General features: G+C 43.4%; 1 protein-coding gene across 1 annotated transcript in view; it reads left to right on the top strand.

The window, feature by feature from the left end:
* Nucleotides 1-24263, top strand: part of BAHCC1 (BAH domain and coiled-coil containing 1) — a 109813-nt gene that overhangs the window by 77002 nt on the left and 8548 nt on the right. The window contains exons 13-23 of the mRNA XM_081317299.1: nt 3937-4136; nt 5633-5769; nt 6080-6205; nt 16587-16701; nt 17526-17790; nt 19064-19261; nt 20061-20368; nt 20644-20745; nt 21325-21457; nt 21984-22098; nt 23543-23618. Coding sequence (XP_081173425.1) covers nt 3937-4136; nt 5633-5769; nt 6080-6205; nt 16587-16701; nt 17526-17790; nt 19064-19261; nt 20061-20368; nt 20644-20745; nt 21325-21457; nt 21984-22098; nt 23543-23618 — 1775 coding nt within the window. The remainder of the gene's footprint in view (nt 1-3936; nt 4137-5632; nt 5770-6079; nt 6206-16586; nt 16702-17525; nt 17791-19063; nt 19262-20060; nt 20369-20643; nt 20746-21324; nt 21458-21983; nt 22099-23542; nt 23619-24263) is intronic.

Consider the following 24263-nt stretch of genomic DNA (forward strand, 5'->3'; position numbering starts at 1 on the left):
ATGTCAGATTCACATGCATGATGGTATATAGTTCTCCCTTCTCATCAGGTGTCACTCAGATAGTCTCATCCAGAGTTGTAAAGTAGGAGGGGATCCCAAAGGACACTAGTCCTTTTTGTAAAATAATAATTTTATTAAATATTACAATTGAAAAGCAAACAATACAAATGAAACATAAAAGTAAAAAGAATAAAAAATAGAAAAGAAAGAGAAGAGAGAAAACTATTCTCCTTTAATTGTAATATAGCTGTAGTAAATAGTTCCTTCTGATTCCTCTAGTATTCAACCTTATCATGTTTTTTTAAATAATTCAGAATAGCAGCATTTTCTCACAGGAATATTTCTTATAAATAATTTCAAAATCTTATTTCAAATTGGGACCCTTAGTCCATCGCTAAGTTTCCAAAATCAACATTCTAATCATCTTTCTGCTGTTTATTCAAAAATATTTTTTTAAAAATCCTTATATTTATATTAAGGTTTGAAGGAAACTCACCCTGTGATAAAATTTTGCATATTTGTTTTTCAATTCAAAGATTCCTAATAATTGGAAAAAAATTAAGAAATATTTCCAAAAGATATCAGGCCTGAAAAATTTTATGTCCACATAGGCTACCTTATAGCTGTGAGCTTGGTTGAAATCCCTCAACTCCCAGCTGCTTGATTCACAAGCTGACCATAAAAATTTGGCTCATGTAGTCTACTTACAAGGAGCAGGTGTCTGGAATACATCACTACCTCTCCTTCCTCCAGAGAGACTTTGTCAACCAGAGTTCTGCTATCTGGCCACCAGTCTCTGCTCCCATGCCGTCCTGTTCCTTCAGGGATGACCATGAGTTCTTACTGGAAGTCCTCAAAAGGTCACCTAGCTCAGTCCATCATTGATGAAGTATCTCTTCTGCTACAACTATAGTTTCTAGATCCCTTCATTAGACATCTGTTCATCGCAGATCGCTCTCAGGTACACGACTGGTTAGGAAGGAATCTCCTCTTTCTCTTTTTAGAAAAATAGACCAAAGATTGTGTCACATCTGTCCTAATCATGATCAGGTCCCAGATTGGTTAGGAGATAAAGTGAACTATTCTGACATGAGCTATTCCTCTTCAATGCCCCCTACTTCTTTTTTTTCAGAGGAACTGTATTCTTCCTTAGAATCCTGCACCCTGATACTCTATTATCCCACTCTGACTTTTGAGCACAGCTGGGTTTACAAGCCATCACTTGCATAATCTCTGGCATTATGAATAACTGAATGCTGTGAATTAGTCCATGTAAACAAAAATGGCACATAAATCCATGTAGATCATTGTTTTAGATATACCACGTTAAGGCAGTATAGACTCTTTGAAATGCATACAACTTTGAAAGTATCAGAAATCAATAGAGGAGGCGTGCACCTCTCAAAATATTCACCAGCAAGGAGAGACTTGCCCATCAGGCTACTTAAGACTAGCACCAGGGAATCTAGTAAATTCCCACTTAGAGGCTGAATTTGGAGGATTGCCCAACAACCAAATGAAATCGGGGCAGGTATTAGAATTGTTGCACTTGCTTGGGTCTTGCTGATGATCAACATGCCTCTTACTTTTGAAAGCTTAGAAAGCAAGAGCCTTGGACTTCATTACTGTATATTGCATGTAGAAAGCAGTAGGGTCAGGGGGATTTCCCTTGTTGGGTTTTGAATTGTGAATTAATTTGGGATGGGGTTTGCTTATTATAAGCATCCTAGACTGACCTATTACTATGAGGCCTTGCATGCTTGGAAAGCTGGAGAACGGCATATTTGACTGGTCTGTTACCAGATTTATTTTGATGTCTCCTGTTTTCAGAATGTCTTAACTCTCGAGAAGTATCTCACATTCCCTGCTTATGAATAATAATGGGTTTTGCTAATGCTAATAATAATCACAACCATCCAATATCATTTGAGTAGTGAAAGTCCTCCTTTTTTGTCCCTACACCTTTCCACTGCTGTTAGAAGCCTCCTACTTCCTGCCTCCCCAGTGGCGAGGTTTACACCAACCCACATATGCAGATGGTTATCATCCCCTGTGGCTAAGCGACGTCTGTGCTTTTCATCTGTACACCAACGGTTATTGCTCACACACCAAAACCGTTCTTGCCCACAGTGGAACGGAAACCGCATACAAGGACTCCCCTATGCGCCTTCTCATACGTGTGTGCAGGCACATTCACAAGCAGATGCACTTGTATACAAAGAGCAACAGCCCATGCGGGAGAGGTGTATGACTGCATGAGTCTTTAAAGAGATACACCCACACATGCATATTGCAGGGTTTTTTTAAAACAACAACAACAACAACATGTCCGTGGTTACCCTTTTTCCACTTATATATCTTCATGCGCAGGCTGGCCCTTTCAGCTCTCCCTATTGGAGCAACCGTTTCCCTCCTTCCTGAACACGTCTTCCACTTTTGAGGCTATTTCCATTAGGCCCCCTTTTCCTTAAATTCTGGCAATGCTAGATTTTGCTTGCTGCCCCAAATGGGCTTCTCAGGCCTCCTGCTTGGGCAAGTGACATCCTACGGCAGGGGTAGGCAACCTTGGCTCTTTTATGACTCATGGACTTCAACTCCCAGAATTCCTGAGCCAGCATGGCAAGCATGCAAACCTCTCCCTTTCCCCTCAGCATGGCTGGCTCAGGAATTCTGGGACTTGAAGTCCATGATTCATAAAAGAGCCAAGGTTGCCTACCCCCGTCCTACGGTAACAACTTTCCCTCTGTGAGAAAGGACATCAGATGTATTCTGCAAATAAATACAAATAGGGACCTGGTGGTTTTAAGCTATGGTTTGGGAGGAGCTTTCTGCTTTTTCTAAAATGACCATAGCTTGCAAGCCAACGTTTTCTATGTCATGGCTCTCTTTCAGGCCTTCCTATCTGGGGGTGGGGGGGCGGGGGGGAAAGCAGCTTGATGTTTCTTCCCAGGAAAGATAGGGTCTTTTCAAGAGATGGGCTAGATTGTGAGATGCCGCCAAATATACACAGAAGGCCAAGACACATACCTTCATCCAGTCACCAGAATTCAGAGATGTTACAAGATGAAGTATTTATTATACAGTTGAAATATTTTGAGTGTCTTCTTTACTACGGGGCCTTTTTGTTTGCGCCCTTCTCAGTTTTCCCTCTTTGGTTTCTGCCTTTTTCCTTCCTACAAATGAAGGCAAATATACATGTCCCAAGGGACGCGGTGGCTCAGTGGGTTAGGACACTGAGCTTGTCGATCAGAAGGTCGGCAGTTTGGCGGGTCGAATCCCGAGTGCCGCGTAACAGAGTGAGCGCCTGGTACTCGTCCCAGCTTCTGCCAACCTAGCAGTTCGAAAGCATGTAAAAATGAAAGTAGAAAAATAGGGACCACTACGGTGGGAAGGTAACAACGTTCCGTGCGCCTTTGGCGTCTAGTCATGCCGGCCACATGACCACGGAGACGTCCTTGGACAAGCGCTGGCTCTTCGGCTTTGAAATGGAGATGAGCACCGGCCCCTAGAGTCGGAAACGACTAGCACGCATGTGCGGGGGAACCTTTACCTTTTACCTTATACATGTCCCAGGATAATGTTGCTGGATCCAATCTGGGTCGGTCACCGGGACCAGAGGTTTAGTCTTCCGAGCTTACGGACTCGTGCAGGAGCCCCATCTTTGGATAGGAAGGGAAAAGAAGCCCTTTTTCCTTCATATCCGAGAATCTGCTAAGCAGCAAAAGGGGCCGTAACAAACTGATGCTATATGATAGAGGAGGGGTGTAGAAGCAGGCCAAGAAAGCAAATTTAGTCTGGAAGCTCTGAATATGATGGTTTCTTTGATGTGACAAGATTGAGAGCCCTAGGTGGGAAATGTAAGCTCATAACCTATTAATAACCTATTCTGTGAATGAGAATTGATCGATTCCGACTGTATCTTTCTGTTTTCCACAGTGCTGGATGAAGACTTGGCAGCCTTCAATTTGCAAAGTCTAGCTACCCTCACTGCTGCCTGGGCTCTTGTGGAAGCTGCTGGCTTCGAGAGTAGCCCACCTGACCTCCTCAGTCTGGCAGATGCCGCACCATGTGTGAATCTGCGCCCTCGCATGCGGGTCTCCCGACGGAAATACATCTGGACCCCTAAAACAAAGCCTGTAAGTCTCTTGTGTTCAAAATGAACGACAAAGCGGATGGACTGAAAGATTACCTGCTAGCGTTCCGATTTTGTAGCCATAGTTTGTCTCTTGGGACTCGTTCTTGGGAGGGGTAGCAAGGTGAGCAAACAGTGAAACTTTCATTATGATGTCACGGTGCAAATCCCTCCCCTTTTGTACATTAATCATAGTCACATGCGAGAGGTGGAGCTTGTGTGACATTGCAATGCATGTTTAATCATTCTAACAAAAATGTGGCTTGCTCCGGAAACCTCTGGATGAGACAGCAGGATTAGGCAAGACTGCTGTATTCTATAAGCAAAACTGTGTGTAGAAGATTTTGAAACCTTGGAGTGCATTTTTTTTATTCCTGTTTTTATTTATTTGTTTGATTATTGGACAATTATTAAGGCTCACCTTAATCAACTTTGCAGGATAGCTTTTGCTGTATCAGCCTCTCCAATTTTAATAATCACATTGATAGGGAAGTTTGGCTAGGTAGAGTGTATGGAGGTTAGAATGTTAGGCTTCTGATTGGGTACAGATAGTCCTTGACTTATGACAATAATTGAGCTGTGAATTATGGTCATAAATTGTTGCGGTTGTAATTTGAGGCATCATATGAATGAACCTGACTTTTTTGACAGTTTTTGCGGTGGTCGTTATGCAAACACCGCTGTTGTTAAGTGAACACCGCAGTTATTAACCAAATCCGTTTCCCCTGATGGGAGGTTTGTTTTTTTGCCAAAAATCAGAAGTACTGTAAACAGGAGAAACTGGTAAAAAAAATGGTGCAAACTGCCGGAAAGTTAAGTAAATTGCAAAGCGCCCAAAATGTGATTGTGTAACTGCGGGGGGAGGGGGGAGAGATAGTTTGTTCCCATTGTAACTATGAAAAGAAGACATAAGTAGCTTTTGATGGTCCGTCATAAAGCAACCAGGTTATAAGTTGAGGACCACTTGCAATCTGAGAACTGAATACAGTTCAGCAGTATTTTGTGGACTGCTTCTGCTTGAGTTCCTAAATGATAAGAATGTCCATTAAGAGAATGGGAAATCTCTAAAGATCTCTGTGTTTTTGGTATGTGCAGCAAGGAGATAGATCGTTATCAAAGTTAATCAACTAGGGGGGGGGGAAGAGAAAGAAGAAATTTCAACAGAAAGTATTCTTGTTACAATTCTGTTTTGAATTCCAGAAATCCCCTCACATTAATTTGTCTTAATTACATTTCTTAGTAGTTGAAGATGTTGGGTGGCCAAAATGGCTTTCACTTGGAACATGAATGAAGATCACAAAAATAGTCCCTTAAAGGTCATCCTACAAGTACATAAGTAGAACCAATTGGCCTTCTAAATTTGCTTCCTCAGTTCAAGAGTGCAAATAAGTCTCAGGGCATATAACTACCAGGAGCGAAAGCATGAATAAAACATGTTATGCGCCCTGTCACCTCTTGCTTTCCTCTGTGGCTAAGATGGCCTTTTCTCTCTCCCCAAAGGTTTGCCCTCTGAAAGCAGCAATTGAGAATTTGGACACACAGGAAGTGGAGATGCGCATGCGCCTAGCAGAACTGCAGCGATGCTACAAAGAGAAACAGCGGGAATTGGCCAAACTGCAGAGGCGGCATGACCATGAGTGAGTGTCTGTTTTCTTTAGTTTTCACAATAGGTTTCTAGGATAAGCACCTGAGTTGCTTGCCAGAAGGAATAGGGGTAAAGCAAAATGGTGCCAGGAATGATGTCAGTGGGTGAGGGGGTGAAATGACTTTGAATCTACAGGTTGGTCTGTTTACTGTAGCATCTGAAGGCCAAATGATCCCCTTGGTCAAAGACCTTCCCTGTCCTCTAAATTAGACTGGCGCCCACATCCAAAGAAACCCCCAACGTACGGGAGCAGGGCTATTCCTGACTTTTTGTTCTGTGTTTAATATGGTTATTACCTGTAGGCGAGAGGAGAGTTCCCGGAGTCCAGCTCGACGGGGACCTGGGCGGCCTAGGAAACGCAAGCACTCCAGCACGCTCAGTTCATTGCGACAGGTTTCGATGGGCAAGAGTGACAGCAGGAAGATCAAGTGAGTGATCTAGTATGATTTATGGTGCTTGGGGTTGGGGAAAGCACTATAAATGTGTGCAACGTTGCCTGTATGCTTGAAAGCTTGAGGGACCCAGTGGATGCTGTAAGAAGGGTCTGTCTGTGTGGTTGTTAAATGAATGGAAGTGCTTCTGTGTGCATTTCTGCAAGGATAGATCTACAGATGGGTCTATCAGGCCATTAGCAGGATGGGAGAAAGGTAGAACTTTTCCTGCAGCAAATGCTGTTCTCCTCATTCCCTCCTCCCCTTCCTCCTAATACCGTGGGATTCTCTCCCCCGCCCTCAAATCTGGAATTATTAGCTGGAATGAGGGGCATCGATGATAAAGGGGTTGTGATAGGAAAGGTTTTAGCCACCTGTCTCTATCCTTCATTTTCCTTTTAGAAATTTCCTCTCCATCCACTTTACAGGTGTTTGCTCTGTATAAATTTATCAGGCTAGACAGTATGAATGAGACAAAGTGTGAGCCTGTTTGCATTTGTGTATGTATGTCACTGGGGATCTGTAATTAGATTTTGGGGAAGGGAAATTTCACATAATGAAGCCCTTCCTTCCTTCCTTCCTTCCTTCCTTCCTTCCTTCCTTCCTTCCTTCCTTCCTTCCTTCCTTCCTTCCTTCTTTCTTTCTTTCTTTCTTTCTTTCTTTCTTTCTTTCTTTCTTTCTTTCTTTCTTCCCTTTCTCTCTCTCTCTCTCTCTCTCTCTCTCTCTCTCTCTCTCTCTCTCTCTCTCTCTCTCTTTCTTTTACTCTTTCTCAGCCTATATTTTTTTTTACATCCAACATGCTGTATAGTGTGTTTCTTTATACTGCTTTCTTGTATTTGTACACTATAAAAAGCGGACTCTTCCTCCCAGAACTCTGTTTGTAGCATAATAATTACAGACCACACTGGGTAGAGGCATGAGAAAAAGTGGTGGTGGTGGTGATGTTTGGTGAATATGTGGTGATCAAAGCATTGCTTGTTGTTTTGGGTTATTACTGTTGCCTTCACCCTAGAGGTGACTGCACTTTAGCACTAAACATGGGGAAGGCCTTACCCATCATAGTGGTCATCAGATCCGGAAGAATAAGAGGGCCAAAGAGATGCCTGTTCCTCTGTGCTCCCCTGCCTCCTGTCTATCTTGCCTCCTGCACTGCTCTGGGGGAAGAATTGCCCCTCTTTCAAAAGGAAGGCAGTGTTGCATAAAAGCCTCTTTATCTGTGCTGTATAAAGTCATTGGTCACGCTGCAGTGGTGTTCATTGCTGCTGGCGCTTTATGATTATCCATTAGCCGCCCGGCACAGTCATTCCCGCACTCACGGGCCCTGTATAATTGTCCTTCTCTGCTACAAATTGCCTCTCCCGGCAGGCCCATTTGCATAAATCCTCCAAGCTAGTCCAAACATGATTGGAGCACGCGTGTGTGCGCTGCATCAATCCTGATGATTTGGTAATAATAGTTAAATCTGTACTAAATGGTTCCTTCAATTAAGACAGAAGAAAAAAATTAATCTCTAGGTTTTATGTCACAAAACATTAGCAAATGTAGTGAAGGTTACAGGGGGAAAAAAAGCAGTTAGTGTTGGCTTTGGGTTGCAACATGGCTCCACCATATGGCTCATGGAAACCTTCCAGGACTCACTAGAGAACTTGCTTGCCTTCTCCCATTCCTCTCCACCCCAGTCCTTTATGTAGAATTATCCTGGGGGGGGGGAAAAGTAGGAGAATCCCTATTCTCGCTCCAAACCTTGAAAAGCTGTGCGGATTCATGCAAAATTAAATATAAGAAGGAAATCCATTCTTTAGCTTATTGGGAAGACGATCCCAGCTTTGGCTCCCCTAAGCTTCACTTCCCTTGCATTTTAACCCCACTTCTGTACGAGTCCAAATATCATCCCACCAGGATGGATTTGCCAGCAAATCTTTAAAAGCTGAAAGAGGAGATTCTGTGATTCCAGAACAGCATTCCAAGCGCTGTTTAGTATAGCGGCACTAAAGTGCCGTTATCTAGGATGAGAGCCAACACAAAAATATGCTGGTTGTAAGAAGTGCTGACCACATTTGGACCCAATTCTGCTTCAGCAGTGAAGGGGAAGAGGGGTTGTGTCCACAAGAGACATTCAAGGTGTGAGATGTGGAATATAGCTAGTACTCGTTTAACAATTGCCTCGTTTAGTGACCATTTGCAGTTAGGATGGTGATGAAGAAGTAACTTTACGACCTTCCTCACACTTATCCCCTTCGTAGATCTGTAAAATGAGAGAAAGCAGAATAAAATGGTAATATTATGATGTTTCACTTGACAACCGAGTTGCCGGCCCCCATTGCAGTTGCTAAACGAGGACTACCTCAAAGTCCTCTAATGCCAGTTACTGGTTGTAGAAGACCGATGAGTCTCCTGATGTCTGTTCTCTGATCCCATGGGTGGGATTGACACCAAGTAACCCATTCTCTCCTGCAACTTTCCCACACTTTCATCATATCTATCCGTACTTCTCCTTTTGCTCATGGTGAGAAAAGCAGTGCTGGAGAAGAGAGGCCTATCCCGGTTTCTGTCTTCCATAAAATGTCCTGGGTGAGAGTCCGAGTGAGGGTAAGAAGGACAAAAAGTGGAACTTCTCATCCTATCAACCCCGGGCAGGTGACAAAGCAGCTATTCCCAGTACTCGGGATAACAGCTCTGCTTTCTCCTTTCCCTTCAAAGGTGTCACTGCACACATGTTTAAAATGTGCCCTTCCCCTCCCGTTCAGCACTGTAATACTGAAGTAGGAGAGAGAAGCTGCTGAATTAGAGAACAGGGCATCCTCCATGGGGTACAGCCAGTAACCCTCTGGAGGGCTTGTTGAGCTGCAACGTTGAGGCTACAAAAGGGTCATTTTAACCAACTGCATGGTAGAGCACTGGGACATCAAAGCGATGTCTGTCTAACAAACTTCCAAAAGGCTGCCGGACAATTGGTTAAAACACGACTCCCCACCCTTATGGAACTCTGGCGTCTATAAGCGGTGCGGCAGGGCAGGGCAGGGCAGAGCAGGTGCAAGAGGAAGTGATTCTGCAGGGGATATCGCTGTGGCAAAGCAGACTTTCCATGGTGGGAGCATGTCTTTTTGGCACCAGGGGGCAGGGCAATGGGAGTAAGTGAAAAGTTGTGAGGGAGAACAGTTTCTTTGCTGTGATTTCCTGATCCCTCAGTGTTCAGAGAACTGAATACAGAATAACAGAGTTGGGAGGGACCTTGGGGGTCGTCTAGGCCAGGGGTAGGCAACCTCGGCTCTTTTATGACTCTTGGACTTCAACTCCCAGAATTCCTGAGCAATCCTGGGAATTGGAGTCCACGAGTCATAAAAGAGCCGAGGTTGCCTACCCCTGGTCTAGGCCAACCCCCTGCCCATGGAGGAGACTTTATACTATTCTGGACAAATGGCTGTCCAATCTTTTCTTATAGAAACTGATAGTAGTCAACACACTTTGTCCTCTTCTCTCCTGTGTGAGGATAAGTGATTTTTTTCTCATGCCAGAAGAATTGGCGCCCTCAAAACACCTGTGTTCCCTCCTTCTCTTCCTGCTTTGCCTGCCATCTGTGAGCTGGCAAGAGAGGTGGAGAGATGGTTGCTTGACAGTTCACAGCAGGCTGACCGCTTGGCCTGACTTGCACAGAAGTGGAAAAAGTAAGTTTGGAAGGAGATCACAGAAAGAGTGAGCAAAAAGTGCCTTTAGGGTGGGCTGGGGAAGGGTTGAGAAGAAGGTGCACACGCATTTAAAAAAAAAAGGAGACTTAGATTTCAGTCCCACCTTAGGCATGAAGCCAGCTAGGTGACTTTGGGCCAGTCACTGTCTCTCAGCCCAACTCACTTTATAAGGTGGCTATTGTTGACAAAATAGGAGGAAGAAAAAGGTATGTTCTCTGCCTTGAGTTATTTATAAAAAATAATAAAGGTAGGATTAAAAAAAACCCTTAAATCTAAATCTATACAAAAGTATCCTCCACCAACAGTTAGCAAGGAATTTTTGCATCTGGGAAAATGGGATATGTAGATGAGCCTTAAGGCTGAACTCCTGTCTGGGAAGTGTAGTCCAAATCATTTGATGGGCGTAAGATTATGTGGCACACTGCTGTGGTCTCCACTCAAATTTTTTAGCCTGTTTTTAAAATTTCCAGAAAATTTGACTTCTGGATTATTTTGCACGCATTAATTGCAAATGAGATTATGCCTGTCTGAAGTATCATCTCCTCTGTTCTTTTCAAAAGTCTCTGAGCTTTAAAGCATTTGGTGCTTTTTTTGATCTTCCAAAATGGGCTCAGCACAAAAAATGCCCTTCCAAAAGGCCATGAAGCAAGTATGCCTTCATGCAGCCATTTCTCTGAATGCTCACATGTGAGCACTTGTCAAGCTGACCCTTCGTCAGAGATCACAGAAAAGTCCCTTAATCATATAGCTCCCAGAAAAACAATTGGCATAGGTATACCGCTTTGAGACTGAAATCTTCACCTGAGTGGTAATCCTCTCCGCTTCCTGTTCTGCTCTTTTACGTTTGCACATTTGTATGTCTGCCCTTGTAAACCTGCCCGAGCAAACAGCTATGGCATAGGATTCCTTGATCGAGTGCCAAGGCAGGGCTCCTAGCCATCATGGCATCCCTACCCTGTGTCGGGTGGAGGCTTTTGGCCTCACTGAAGCAACACATGTTTCCAGAGCAGCTGCAAGCCTGGTCCCTTGGCCTCCTTCCTATCGAGAACATTCCTGTTTCTTGAACTTCCCACGCTAGGCGGTGATATCTGCCAAGCTTGCCTCCCTCCAGTCACTCCCCAGAACAGAGCTGTGGCCTTGAGCCATGGTAATTCCCTACTTTAGAGTAGGCTGAAGTGCAAAGGCTGAGGGCTTGGCATTATGGATTGCTTGCTGCTCCTAAGACAGCCCATTTTTCTTTCCCATCCATGGCCCTTGGGGTGCTCCGCTCCCTGCCTTTGCTTAACCAGGGAATTCCCTCCTTCCTTTCCTGTGATGCCTGCCAAATTAGAATTTGGCACCAGCTCTGGGGTCAAGACTGGGCCAAAAGGTGGAAGGTACAGGGTCAAGGCCCAAGAGAGAATCCCTAGGGAAGATGGGGGTTGTGCAGCTTCAGGTCCTGGGCCGCATTCCCATGCTGAAGCAAACAAGAGGCTACTTCTTAGGGACCTGGGTGCTAGAGTGGAGCAATTAGGGTCGAGGAGGATTGGAGATCAGAATGGGCCACCAGCCAGCCATGGCAGCCGGGACAAAGCCTTGAGAGTGCTAATTCACTTCCTATTTACTCTGCCAGGAAGACACCTATGAGAGCGATGCCAAAAGTAATGTGAAGTCAATCATTTAGTAGACGTTGGAAGGTGACTCAGCCCACATAAAGTCCCAAATTAATTCCTTGTAATTATTGTCATCGGGAGTAGCTCTTTACTTTCCCTTTCTTATCTGGACTGATTGCAACTTAGTACAATCAGCTATGGTTGCCTAGGGTTTTTTTCCCCCTTTCTTTTTCTCAGTATCAAGCCACATACCCCTTCGTTTTCCTTTCAATGTTCCAGATGGGATTAATTTGACTCCCTTCTTATCCCACCAAGCCAGTCTGATCTGGCTACACAATGACCCTGAAGAAAAAGGAAGAGTTTGGAACTGGAATCATAGGCAGGTACTAGTAATGAGAGTGTTGGTATGAGGAGCCTATGTGGCAGCTGCCAATAAGAACACAACTTGGAGTATGCTGTGATTCAGTAAAAGCACAGAAGGGTAAAATCTTATTTTTCATATCTTGAGCTTTCACGTACACCAGGGGTATCAAACTGCTGGCCTGCGGGCCGGATGGATCATAGCGAAACCACACCCACCCCATTGTCGGCAATGGGGAAAAAGTCGCAATACGTCACGACACGTCACGTGACGTTGTGAGTTTGACACCCCTGACGTACACAAACAATTTTCTGGTACTTGAAGTTGCAAAAATAAACTTGAAACCATGTGATCCCAGAAACAGGATTTGCAGTGATGATAGAAACTGGATTTATGTGTGCTATATAGCTCTGCACTCTTCCCCGTGACCAGCAAAACCAGAAAACCTACGTAAAATTAAAAATATCCCTGAATAAATTATACAACATAAGATCACACAAACACGGTTAATTTGCATGATTTATATAGGTCACTGGATTCTGTAGTGCACAATTTTTTCATTTCATTAATGTACAGTGAACCAAACCAGATTCAAGCTACTGTCTATATACAGTATGTGTGGAATATATATACTGAAAAATTATCGGGTTCTCTGACTTCCTACTCATGTCACATGTAATCTGCAAAGTAAGTTCAGTATAAAGCTAAGAAAAAAGATATGGCTTTGAATGGTCAAGATGAGATAACTTACTGTTTCTCACAGTAATAATTCTCTTTTCTGTAACTGCCTATCCTGTCCTTCTTCTCTTCAACAACCTACTCTGCTCCTTATTTTTCCAGAATTCTCTACAATTTTTCTCCCATCACATTTCCTGTAGAAAAAAATGTATAATATTCAGAAAAGAGAAATAGCACAATCAGCATCATGTACTTATTCATCAAGTGCTATGAAACTAGGGGAAATTTAAAATCCACAATACCAGGCTGCATATCTAAAGCAACGCACACATTCCAGTGCTGCTTCTACAGTCTTGGTTCTTCTAAGCCAGAGGTGTCAAACTGTGGGCCAGATGCATCATGCCGAAACTGCACCCACTCCATTGCCGGCAATAGAAAAAAAGTTGCGACACGTCACTTGACGTTGTTGACGTTGTGAGTTTGACACCCCTGCTCTAAGCACTAAAACCCACCCTTCTCCAACCACCTCAGTGGAAATTCATCTTTCCCCAAATATAGCAATACTTCTGCTGTTGTGACTTGAGTGGTCTGAGCAAGCGCTGCCCTGCACTTCTTGTGGCAATCTCTTTGCAAGTAAAATGCAGTGAACCCAGCTAAAAGAGGTGATTGTCCCAAGGCCCCCTCTGAAGCTAGTGAAGTAATGAGTTGCAGCAAAAGCAGCAGCCAGAAAGTTGTTGGAAGGCATGAGAAGTCTAGGAATGTCTCTTCCCTCTCCTAGAGCAGCCACGGGACATGTGGGAGGGATACACAATAATTATGCCATATTCTCCTCCTCCCCCACAGAGAAATATGTAAAGGAGGGTTTGTTCAATGTTCTGTGATCTGTTTAGATTCTCTAAGCAAGAGAATTCACCACTATGTGGCTGTCCCCCTAGAAACATCTTCTCCGTGTGAGCCTGCATATGCCTCTATAAAGAGGATATGCTTTAGATTCCTTCTCAAAAGATAGTTTAATTTACCAGTCATTCGGGTAAGGATCTACCATTACAGAGCAGTGGTCCAGTTTAGTTTGAGTCTCCACGTGCCACAGGAAATCCTGGAAACCTATTAGTACTTCGGAAAGGGTTGGGATACAGCACGAGATACAGTGCTCTCTGCTTTGTATGTTGTTTTTTTTTTAGTGCCCTCCAATTTTTGTGTCCAATTTTCTGCAAAACAAATGGGCAAGCTGCCTTGTGGGCCTTGATCAAGCAAGGAGTAAATGTGTTTCTGTGCATACGTGTTTAGTAACTCTGGCTATTCTTATATGTGTGGGGAGAAATTTGTTCTCCTTTTTTTCACAGCTATCACAAATCCATCTTCATCCAAGCTGCTTCCTGAGGAAGCAGTAAAATTCAATAGAAGCCAGATGTTTTGGCAGAGCATTCCTGCTGTGCCCTCTTGCTCCTGAGAGATGGGAGGAAGAGGGGTCGAGTTCTGTGTTTGAAAGTCAGAAGAAGTAAGAACCTTTATGAATACCAAGCCTTAAGACAGCGGCTTCAAGGGAAAGGCGCCAGGCCATAAAAAGTTACACCTGCCAACTTGTTCCCTTCGTATACTGGTATGGCAACCTTAAAGGAATAGTTTGCCTTAAGTTTGCCTTAAAGCCAGAGTTTGCCTTACTGTTAGCAGAGTTAAGCAACTATAACAGGCTGCAAATATTGGCGGGGCCCCAGTCACTTCCTCTAAGCTCTCTGGAGCCTCCCCTTGTTGAGGCATGGAACAGAATATGCCCTAACACCTGTCTTGAACTTTTCAATTGACCTGGAACTTCAGGTGTGATAGGAAATACCAGTCCAGTATATACCCGTCCAGTCCGTCTATGCAATTGGAATGTGTTTGGCTTATTTTGTTAACTTGCCTCAGGCGATAACTTCTCTTGGGCTGGCTCTTATCAGGCAACTTACAAATTTCATCTTACAGTGCATTGTGAAAGGTGAATACATGTTAACATAATTTGGGGTGGTTATGTAAACTTGTTAAAGCCAAATGTGTCCTCCTGACCAAAAATATATGGGCTGTTGATGTATGTATAAGATGTAAGGTGAGAAGCAGCTGGAGATTGTATCCAGAAAGTAAGTGGGAGGCAAGCAGGATGTCTAGATGGGCAAGTGGGCCAGAAATATTACTACCTACAAAAGTGATTTTTAGGTAGCATATTGCCTCTGACAGTTTACCTACAGCAGAGGTGGGGAATTATGCCCCCTCTATGACTTGTGGACTTCAACTTCCTGAATTCCTGAGCCAGCATGGCTGGCTCAGGAATTCTGGGAATTGAAGTCCACAAATCATAATAGGGCCATAGTTTCCCATCCCTGACCTAAAGAATGTCATCATCACTGCAGAACTGATTGTAGGGTGCCCATCCGTAGTAATCTTCCTCCAAAATGTTGTCCTATGTAGTGTTCTGGTATAAAGAGAAAGTCTAGGAGATACAAGTCTACGTAGGATATCCAGGAGCCCTTAGGCCCAACTACATCTCAGTTACCAAGAGGAGGAAATATTAGGCCAAGTTATAATTCATACAGTACTTGGTAATATTTATGGAACTATTTTTCATTTTTCTGTAACGGTATACTTTGATTCCAAATCTTGTGAGTGTCTAGCACTCACCAAAAGCTTAGTGTTTAGTGTACACTCAGATGTATCGATAGTAGAGCAGGAATATATTTCTTGAGCTTTTTATACCTTGTATTTTCACAACAAAAAAAATCACAGCCATATAGAGTAACAATGCAAGGGAGATGTAAACAATTATTTACCAGTGCTTTCTTTGTAAAAGAAAAAGGTGCCGGAACTCACACATGTCATACAACCCGCCTTGCCTACCCTACAAGGTTCCATCCAAAAAAGGTGCCGGAACTCCGTTCTGAGCGTTCTATGAGAAAAAAAGCCCTGATTATTACAAATGGTATTACACTTTAAAATGAAGAATAGTAAAGCAGATACAATATCCAAATCTTAAATAAGATGGAGTAGTATGTTTTCACACTAACAATAGCCATAACTTCCTTCCTTCATATAAATTGTTTCATTTTCTTCTAAAATAAAACATCTTTGTTTGCTGAACTTTTAGAAACTACTCAGGTTTCTAATTTGCTTCAAGTACCCAACTTCAGAAATAAATTAATGCACGTGTTTAATTGCTACCGTCTCCATTTTTACAATTAGGCCTGGAAAGGGCTGTCATGTTTGAATACTCTTTCTTCATTCAGAACTTACAACACTCTTCACTGTGAGTTAAGCCATTAAATGAAGAATGGAGGAGTCAAACATGGCAGCATTTTCCAAGGCCTAACTGAAAATGGAAAAAAGGGCAAGTCAAACAGATACATACTGTACATACATCATACATACATACATACATACATACATACATACATACATACATACATACATTATTTCTGAAGAAGGGCTATTCGAGCCATGTGTAAAGTTCATCAGAGTAGAAAGAGAGAATGGATTAGTTACAAAATAAAGTCATGATTTATAGCATATAGGAACTGTTATGCTGAAAACATGTTATCCCACCTTGTGGGGATTTGTATTTTGTAGTCTGGATCTGCTTTATTGTATGAACATTAGACTTTGGATGTTGATAGTCAGGGAGGTTAGTGTTTCTTTATGTGTAGTGATATCTCAGGAATGATCAGTCTATGCATAGACAAGGGAAAATATATCTAGTTGGAGGTAAAAGATCACCATAATAATAATCATGATATACTGATCCCCACAACAATGAGACCTGGGTCCAGAAGATGTGTGAGTAAATATCTAATGTATACCCATAACACATCTATCAGATTGCCATGGTTGGCTGTAAATAATGATCTAGTAGCCTAAAATATACAAGTTTAAATAAATAGAACTAAAAGAGATCAGGTCTTTTTACAGGTATGCTGTATGTTTGTTCGAGGCTGTTTCTATTAAAAAATGCTTAGATCCTGGGCCTGTAAGCTCCTCTATTGCTCATCTGAAATGAACTTTCTTTATCCAACTTGTGTATTCTTTTTCATTCACAGGTCTGTAAAAACTAGCTTATCCGTACTGTGTACAGAGCTGAGGGCCGAGGGGGAGCCCAAGAAGAAAAAACGGAAAATATCTGAAACAACTTACAGCGGCATCAAAAGTTCCCAGGTGCGTAAACCTTAATATCTTTACCTTTCTGTCTACATTGCATTTGGAGACAAAATAACTTGCTGCCTTTAGAAAATCAAGACAGCCTTATTCTTTCCATGGTTTTAAAACCAATTAGACGGTGATATTCACATCAGCTATGAGAGAATTTAGGGCCCTAAGATGAACCAAACTGGATGGGCAGATGCTCTTTCGGCAGATGTGAGAGGAATAGTCACATCTTTTACACCTTACATTTTATGGCACACCTCTCCCCTGCTGTTTACTAGGATGAGTTATGCTTATTTACCTTGCTTCAGAATTTGCATGGCCCAATTAAGTAGAAGTATAAAAAAAACATTTCATCTTAAGTTTTTCACGAGGCTTAGGGAGCATTGGTCATTGTTTTCAAGTATTTTATTACCTTAAAAAGAAAAAAAAAGATCAACATTACTTGTCAGCGAACAAAATAGAAACTAGGTGCTTGCAAATAAGACCATAAAGGTAGAATTTTCTTACCAACAGAGCGGTTGGTATAAGTTTCAGGATCTCATTGAGATAACATTAAGCAAGATTCGGTTATAGGTAGTATCCATTTTATCTATTAGTTAGCCATTTTTATTTTGGGTGTGTGTGTTGCATTAAGTATCCATTTTTATCCATTAGTTAGAGGTAGTATCTAGTATCCTCACTATTTGTGATAAGGTTTTTCGATTCTTTCCAAGTTCCCGATTCTAACATAGACTTCCCTTCTTGTGCAAGAGAGAAATAACAGGCAATAAGTATACTGTGCCTTTATTTTTACCAGCAGTAACACTTTTACTTTTTTGCCTTTTTTTCCCCAGGAGAAAGTTCGTTGCAAGAAGAGCAGTTCACAGAGCAAGTTGGCTTCCACAGTAGTACACAAGGCCTCTCATCTCAAGCAGAAAGTCAAAAGCAAAGTCTTGCCCACGAGCATTGGTCCCTTCCGACGGAAAGAGCCTATCCCTTGCACCCGTATCCAGAAGAAACTTTCTCGAACCAAGAGCTCCAAAGCGGCATCTCCCAAATACCCACAGCAGGATCTCTCTCCCTCCGAGGCCAAGCCTAGCACGGGAATTGCTGAAGCAGGTACAGACTCAGACTGAAGGTCTATGGAGATTCTCAGTGCTCCAGATCACGGTTGACTCAAAGGCGCTTTTCCAAGAAGGCAACTTAGCTTTCTTGGGGGTTTTTTTCCTTGAAAATGTTTCACTTCTCATCCAAGAAGAAGAAGAAGAAGCTACTTGAACTGGAGAAGCTTCTTGGATGGAAAGCGGAGGAAGGAAAACCAAGCAAGTCCAGCTGCCTTTTGGAAAAGCACCTTTGGGACATTCAGATTGAAGGGAAGGATCACTTGGCACCTGGGAAGGAAAGATGATAATGGGAAACAAGAGAATGCTATTCGCAACCCTGCAGTTGTGAGCATGTTCTGTCTGTTGCTGCTAAAAAAAGGACCTGGGCCTGATGTTTACCTGCATAGCAGAAAGGGGATTAGTGTCCAATGGATATTTTCTGAGCTCCAGACCATTTAACAGGCCTCCCAGGTATTCATCTCTCCACCGTGCCACTGAGGAAGTGCAAGTACAATTAGCTTCTCCCAGGCCCATTCCTAGGCGAATCCACCCTTCTACAAAGCTCTTATCTTCAGCTCTGGTGAGGAGCTTGCCACATAGCATATTTCCTGCTGGCAAGCAGAGGAAACTCTGGAATTTAAAAATAGCTGCACATGATGTCCTCTAATGGGGCCAATGTCCGCTCTCGTTTGACTGCAGGCTTATGGCTTCCCCTGAAGCTCCTGGGGCATCTTATCAGGAAAGCAATGCTGAGACAGAAATCCTGCTTCCACTCCCCAAAGCCAAAAGAACAAAGACTCATTGTCAAAGGGGCAAGAATCAGGATATAGAAGCCAGGATTGAAAGGCAGGTTTATAGCCAGTTCAATTGGGAGGCTGACGTCGAAGGAGGGAATAGCTCAGCCAAAACATATTCAGAGTTCTTGGATTGTTGGCTGGATATTTTTTAATAACCTTTACTCTGCTATTTTTATTCACCGTACCAATACAATTTTACCAAATCCTTACACGCCAGGCCTTGCAGCAATAACCAAGTGAGTCCTAAGTGGTGCATTGATATGAGGGTCACACTATACCAGCAGAGATAGATTTGAACAGCCTCAATCCTTTTGATAGCTCTGTGTTAAGATATTAACCTTAGAAAGAATGCAGCGACGGCCTTGGTTTTACTTTCATGATAGAAATAAGTGGTTTATAATGAAACAAAGTATCAGAATCCTCTTCTCTTCTTCAAGTGGCCCCTTTTTTCCTCTTGCCTCAATTTGTCTTGACTCTTCTTCTCATTTACAGATGACAATCACCACAGAGACTATCAAAGTGACGATGGTGGTGGTGGTGGTGGTGGTGATGATAACTTGAGGAGCGGCAACAGCTCCCCCATCCATGTAACAGTGAACCCTCCTGTAATTGGCCCTTCTCCTTCCTCTGTGGTGAAAATGGAGGCAAATCAGAAAGCAAAGAAGAAAAAGGAGAGGCAAGGTTTGCTAGGTAATGAATTGAAAGAAAGCTCTATTGGTGAATTGCTGAATTTATCCAAGTTGATGAAGGGAAGGGCAATGAAGCTTCATGAACGTCATGAAGAAATGGCTGAAATTATATCCAGCCCTTCTACCTACTATCATATCATTTTGTTTGATTTATGTTTGAGGGGGGATGCACAGTAAGATGGCAGTGAAAGATCTTCCTGGAACCAACTGTTTCTATGTTACACCTCTTCCTTCTTTTAAGCTAAAGGGGCATTTGGAGTCTTTAAAAACCAGATTCTGCTATTACATGCTGAGCCACAATTCTTAAAAAAAAAAGATAGCATTGGCCAATCTCACAAATTGCTAATTGATAAGGTTCTACCCAAAATCAGCTTAATTGTATTACACTTGCCTGGAGTGCAATTTGCATAAGCAAAGGGAAGCACTGGCTTATGCACTAAGGCAGGGGTGTCAAACTCAATTTAATTGAGGGCTGCATCAGCATTGCGGTTGCCCTCAGGGGGCTGGGTGGGTGTGGCCTGGGTGGGCGTGGCTTACTGGGTGGGCGTGGCTAAAGTGCATATGGCCTACTGGGTGGGCATGGCCAGATCTGAGGGTGTCTGGCAGGAGGAGGGTCTCTGGGCCAGGGCCAAGGCAGTGGGGGCCGTTCCCTCACTGTTTCCAGGATGGCTTCGCGGGCCACATGAAACCACTTCACGGGCCGGATCTGGCCCCCGGGCCTTGTGTTTGATATGTCTGCGCTAAGGTTCTGTTCTGCTTTGCCTAATTTTTTCATTGCTATAATCTCTGGATCTACCTAGGGCCCTGTCGAATCCCCAGTCCTGAAGGCCAAGTGAAAATAAAGAGGCGGGCAGTGAAGCCAGGCTTAGGGAGGTTGGAAAAGGTGCCAGTATGCCGAGCGGGATCTTGTGAGAATTCTAGCAAGAAAAAACTAAAGAGTAAAGCCAAGGAATTTCACTGTGGACCTGGAACATCAAGCACCGGTGACGGACTCTTCTCCAGCAGCCAGGCCCGCTCATTTGCAAATCGTGACGATGCAGGAAAACTCAGCAGTGAACGCCTCAAGAAAGCCACACGCAAGAGCAAAGTCCTGCAATCGGCCCTCAGAGTAAGCTGGGGCAGTAAGGGGCTGGATATGGTCCTCAGTGAAAAAGGATTCGTGATGATCTGTTTTGGGAGTCAAAGGGTACATTGGGTAACAGCAGACCTTCCTCAACAGAACCCTCTTTTGGCTGAACTTAACTGGTATCATAAAGGGCCACCAAGAAAGAGGAAAGGGTCTTTTTCCAGTTGTAACTGTTAACTTAGCTACATTGCAGTATGCTAAATATTTGTCCACTGCATGCTGTATTTGATTATTTTATCCTCATTTTCTTTCGGCAGAGAAAAAATGGAGCACTGACCCTCTCTCCTCGCAATGCCAAGGCCATCCTCAGCAAGGGCAAGAAGCTGTCTAAGGTTAAGAACAAGGTGGTCAGCAAACAGGTAGGAAATGTGAAAATGCCTGCAGTAGTGCAGGTCTTGGATAGGTCAGATACAGCTGACCTTTTGTTATCCAGAATAAAGGAGGCAAGCAGACGGTCAGGGCATTTTTCAGGCACCATTGTACATTGGCAGGGGTGCAAACCATTTTTAAAAAAAAATAATAATTGAAAAGCGGCATTAAGATAGTCTGTGAAATTTTAGCAATTTCATCCCTGAAATCTCATGAGATTTCAATTCTCTTACCTGAAAACCTCTGCCAGTGGGTTCTTTATTTGGTGTGTTGCTGTGGCTGTGTAAAACAGTAGCCCATTTGTAGAAGGTTTCAGATAAGAATATACATGTGTATGGGGCCCTGCAGAATCGAGGTGAAAATATCGCTGGCATAGCGTCCTGCTCCTTTTATTCCAAGCTAAGCCCTTCAGTCAAAAGCCAGAGTGATGCTGTGGATTAAGAATGAATTGAGGCTAGAACAGGCTCTTTTGTTTAATCCATTCTTGGCCTAGCCAATTTAACCTTAGTCTTGTGCATAAGAGGCATGCCTCTGTAAAACAGGGAAATATATTTTGCTTTGCTATGCAGTGCAAAGGCCGGGCAGTCAGTCGGCTGATGGAAAGTTTTGCCATTGAGGATCATTTTGAGTTTGATGACAATAGCAGCTTCTCTGAAGAGGAGGAGATGCCACCCACTGGTACGGAGGAAGATATGACCTCTGGTAAGTCACCGCACACACCATGACCAAAGAGTACCCTTGGGGGGAGCAATTAACAAGGCCTAGTATGGTCCAGGTGAAAGAACTACTATTAGCCATTTAGTGCAGTAGTCAAGAACAAAAATAAGGATAATGATGAGAAGAAGCATTAGAGATGGAATATGGTGGGATTGTATAGCTCAGGGGTAGGCAACCTCGGCTCTTTTATGACTCATGGACTTCAACTCCCAGAGTTGAGTTGAGCTGAGTCAGCTATGCTGACTCAGGAATTCTGGGAGTTGAAGTCCATGAGTCATAAAAGAGCCGAGGTTGCCTACCCCTGATATAGCTCCTAAAGTGAACTCTGAAGGCAAGATAAAGGTAGCTCAGAAAATTGAAGTGGGTTGTGCAGATCAAACCTGGATGGTGCCGTGTAGTCCCTACTTCAGGCTTGACTTCTTCAAGCTTTGACCTCTGCCTGAAGTTTCCAAATATAAACAAATCAGGAAGAGAATTAACCATAGATTCATGCTTTGTCTTATGGCTGCAGCCCAGTCTTGTACCATCCTCAAAGAAGATCTTCAGGATGGACTGCGTGTGCTTATCCCCAAAGAGGACAGTCTGCTCTACGCTGGCAGTGTAAAGAGTCTGCAGCCACCTGACATGTAAGGACCTGATTCCTAAGCATAAATATGGACAAAGGATACCGTAGAGAGATTTTTCAAGCTCAATTGGCTCCATTGCTGTTGATACTGTATAGTGCAGGGGTAGGCAACCTCGGCTCTTCTATGACTCATGGACTTCAACTCCCAGAATTCCTGAGCCAGCCAAGCTGGCTCAGGAATTCTGGGAGTTGAAGTCCATGAGTCATAAAAGAGCCGAGGTTGCCTACCCCTGGTATAGTGCATCTGTCACTTAGAACTATAGGCATTTCCTTTTTTTGCATTCCAAGACCTTCTCTTCTATCCCTTATTATCCCACATCTTTATAATGCTTATAGAGAATTGCGGTAACTGATCACAAGAAATCCAGGTACTTTCTTCTTACAGTAATTAACCCAAGACTTGCAACCTGATTCCTCTTCCTTATGAGTTTCTTGTAAGATCTTAGGGAAAACTATTTATTTATTATTTTATTTTATTTTAATTCCATTTATATCCCGCCCTTCTCCGAAGACTCAGGGCGGCTGACAAGCTTAGCAGTATTGCCTTTCTTCATCAAAACAAACTAGTATTTATTTATTTATTTATTTATTTTATTTTAATTCCATTTATATCCCGCCCTTCTCCGAAGACTCAGGGTGGCTTACAAGCTTAGCAGTATGCATGGAAGTCAAAGCATTTTGCTGGATCTAAAGCAGGAGACCCCAACCTGTGGGCTGCAGCCCACTACCGGGCTGTGGCCTGCTGGTCTCCAGGCTGCAGAACAGGCCGGCCAGTGCGTGCACCCCCACTCGCACTAGCGCCACTGCTGGTACAAAAATGGTGCCACGCAGCAAAAACGGGGTGCCGCGCGGCAAAAACGGGGCACTGCAGGGCAAAACCAGGGTGGTGCTAGCGAGTGTCACGCGGGTGCTAGCACTGCCCCATTTGTGTGCACGTGCATGCGTGCATAATATGCTTACCCCTCCCTTTCCCTCCGGCCCACCAACCGAGAAAGGTTGGAGACCTCTGATCTAAAGTATGATTTATGGGAAATATTCCAACACCCGGGGGGAGGGGGTTACCTGTAAGTAAATCCTATTGAATTCTGTGAAACTTGGGGCAAAAACCATGAGTAAATAAATACGAAATTGTTTAGTGTTCTTAGCTATAGGGTGGGAAGTGGGAGTTACAATTCAGCACATCTGGAGAGTAAGTGGTGTAACATTTCTTTCTTCTTAAATTTTAAACACTTGCGTACTAACGCTCTTACTAATCTGGGAACTAAATAGCACCATGCACTTCAATTGTACTGTGCTAGTTCAAAAGGGAGGACCAACAGCCTGTCTCCTGCCAACCAAGAATTGAGCTTCTCGTTAAATAACTATCAAAATTAACCAAGCTAGCTTCTCCTCTATTTCTTCAGATCATCACCTGTATAAATGCTTGTCACTTATTTGTTCCACAGCTACAGCATTGTCATTGAGGGAGAGCGAGGGAATAGGCAGAGAATCTATTCCCAAGAGCAGCTGTTGCAGGAGGCGGTAAGTCTCAGGAAACTAGACACTGTGATTAATCAGACTGACTGCGGGCATGGGCAGGGGGAGAGAAGCTGGACTCCCAAGAGTAATACCTATAGAACTTACTTGAGGGATAGGGGGCAGAAAGTGTGGCTTTCTTTTGCAAGTGTGCATGGATTTGCTACACCAGGTATTTCTTGCTCCTGATTTAATGACTGTAATTGGGACCAGAATTTTCAGGACTAGGCAAAGTGAAACATAACACATTCTGAGAAGAATACAACTATACTTAGATGAATGAATCAAGTTGCACTAATTGACCTGTCTTCTAGAAGAACTGATCCTCCAGCACCTCACAGCTGGTGGGAACAATCATGGGGCCTATGTGATTTGTAGTTACATGCAACGTCTTGAATGTCTGTGGAGAGTCTCATTCCTCCAGGTGATGGTTGTCCCAAAGGTGCTTTTCCAAAAGGCAACTGGACTTTCTTCGTTGTTTTTTTCCTTGAAAACATTTTACTTCTCAGAACTGAAACTTTTTGGACGAGAAGCAAATGTTTTCAAAGAAAAAAAACCCCCAAAAAGTCCAGTTGCCTTTTGAAAAAGCACTTTTGGGACATCCAGTTTTTTCAGTGCCAGAGTTTCTGGAGGACGGGATATTCATGGACA

This window comes from Vipera berus (assembly GCF_964194415.1).
Source record: "Vipera berus genome assembly, chromosome: 2".
NCBI lineage: Eukaryota > Metazoa > Chordata > Lepidosauria > Squamata > Viperidae > Vipera > Vipera berus.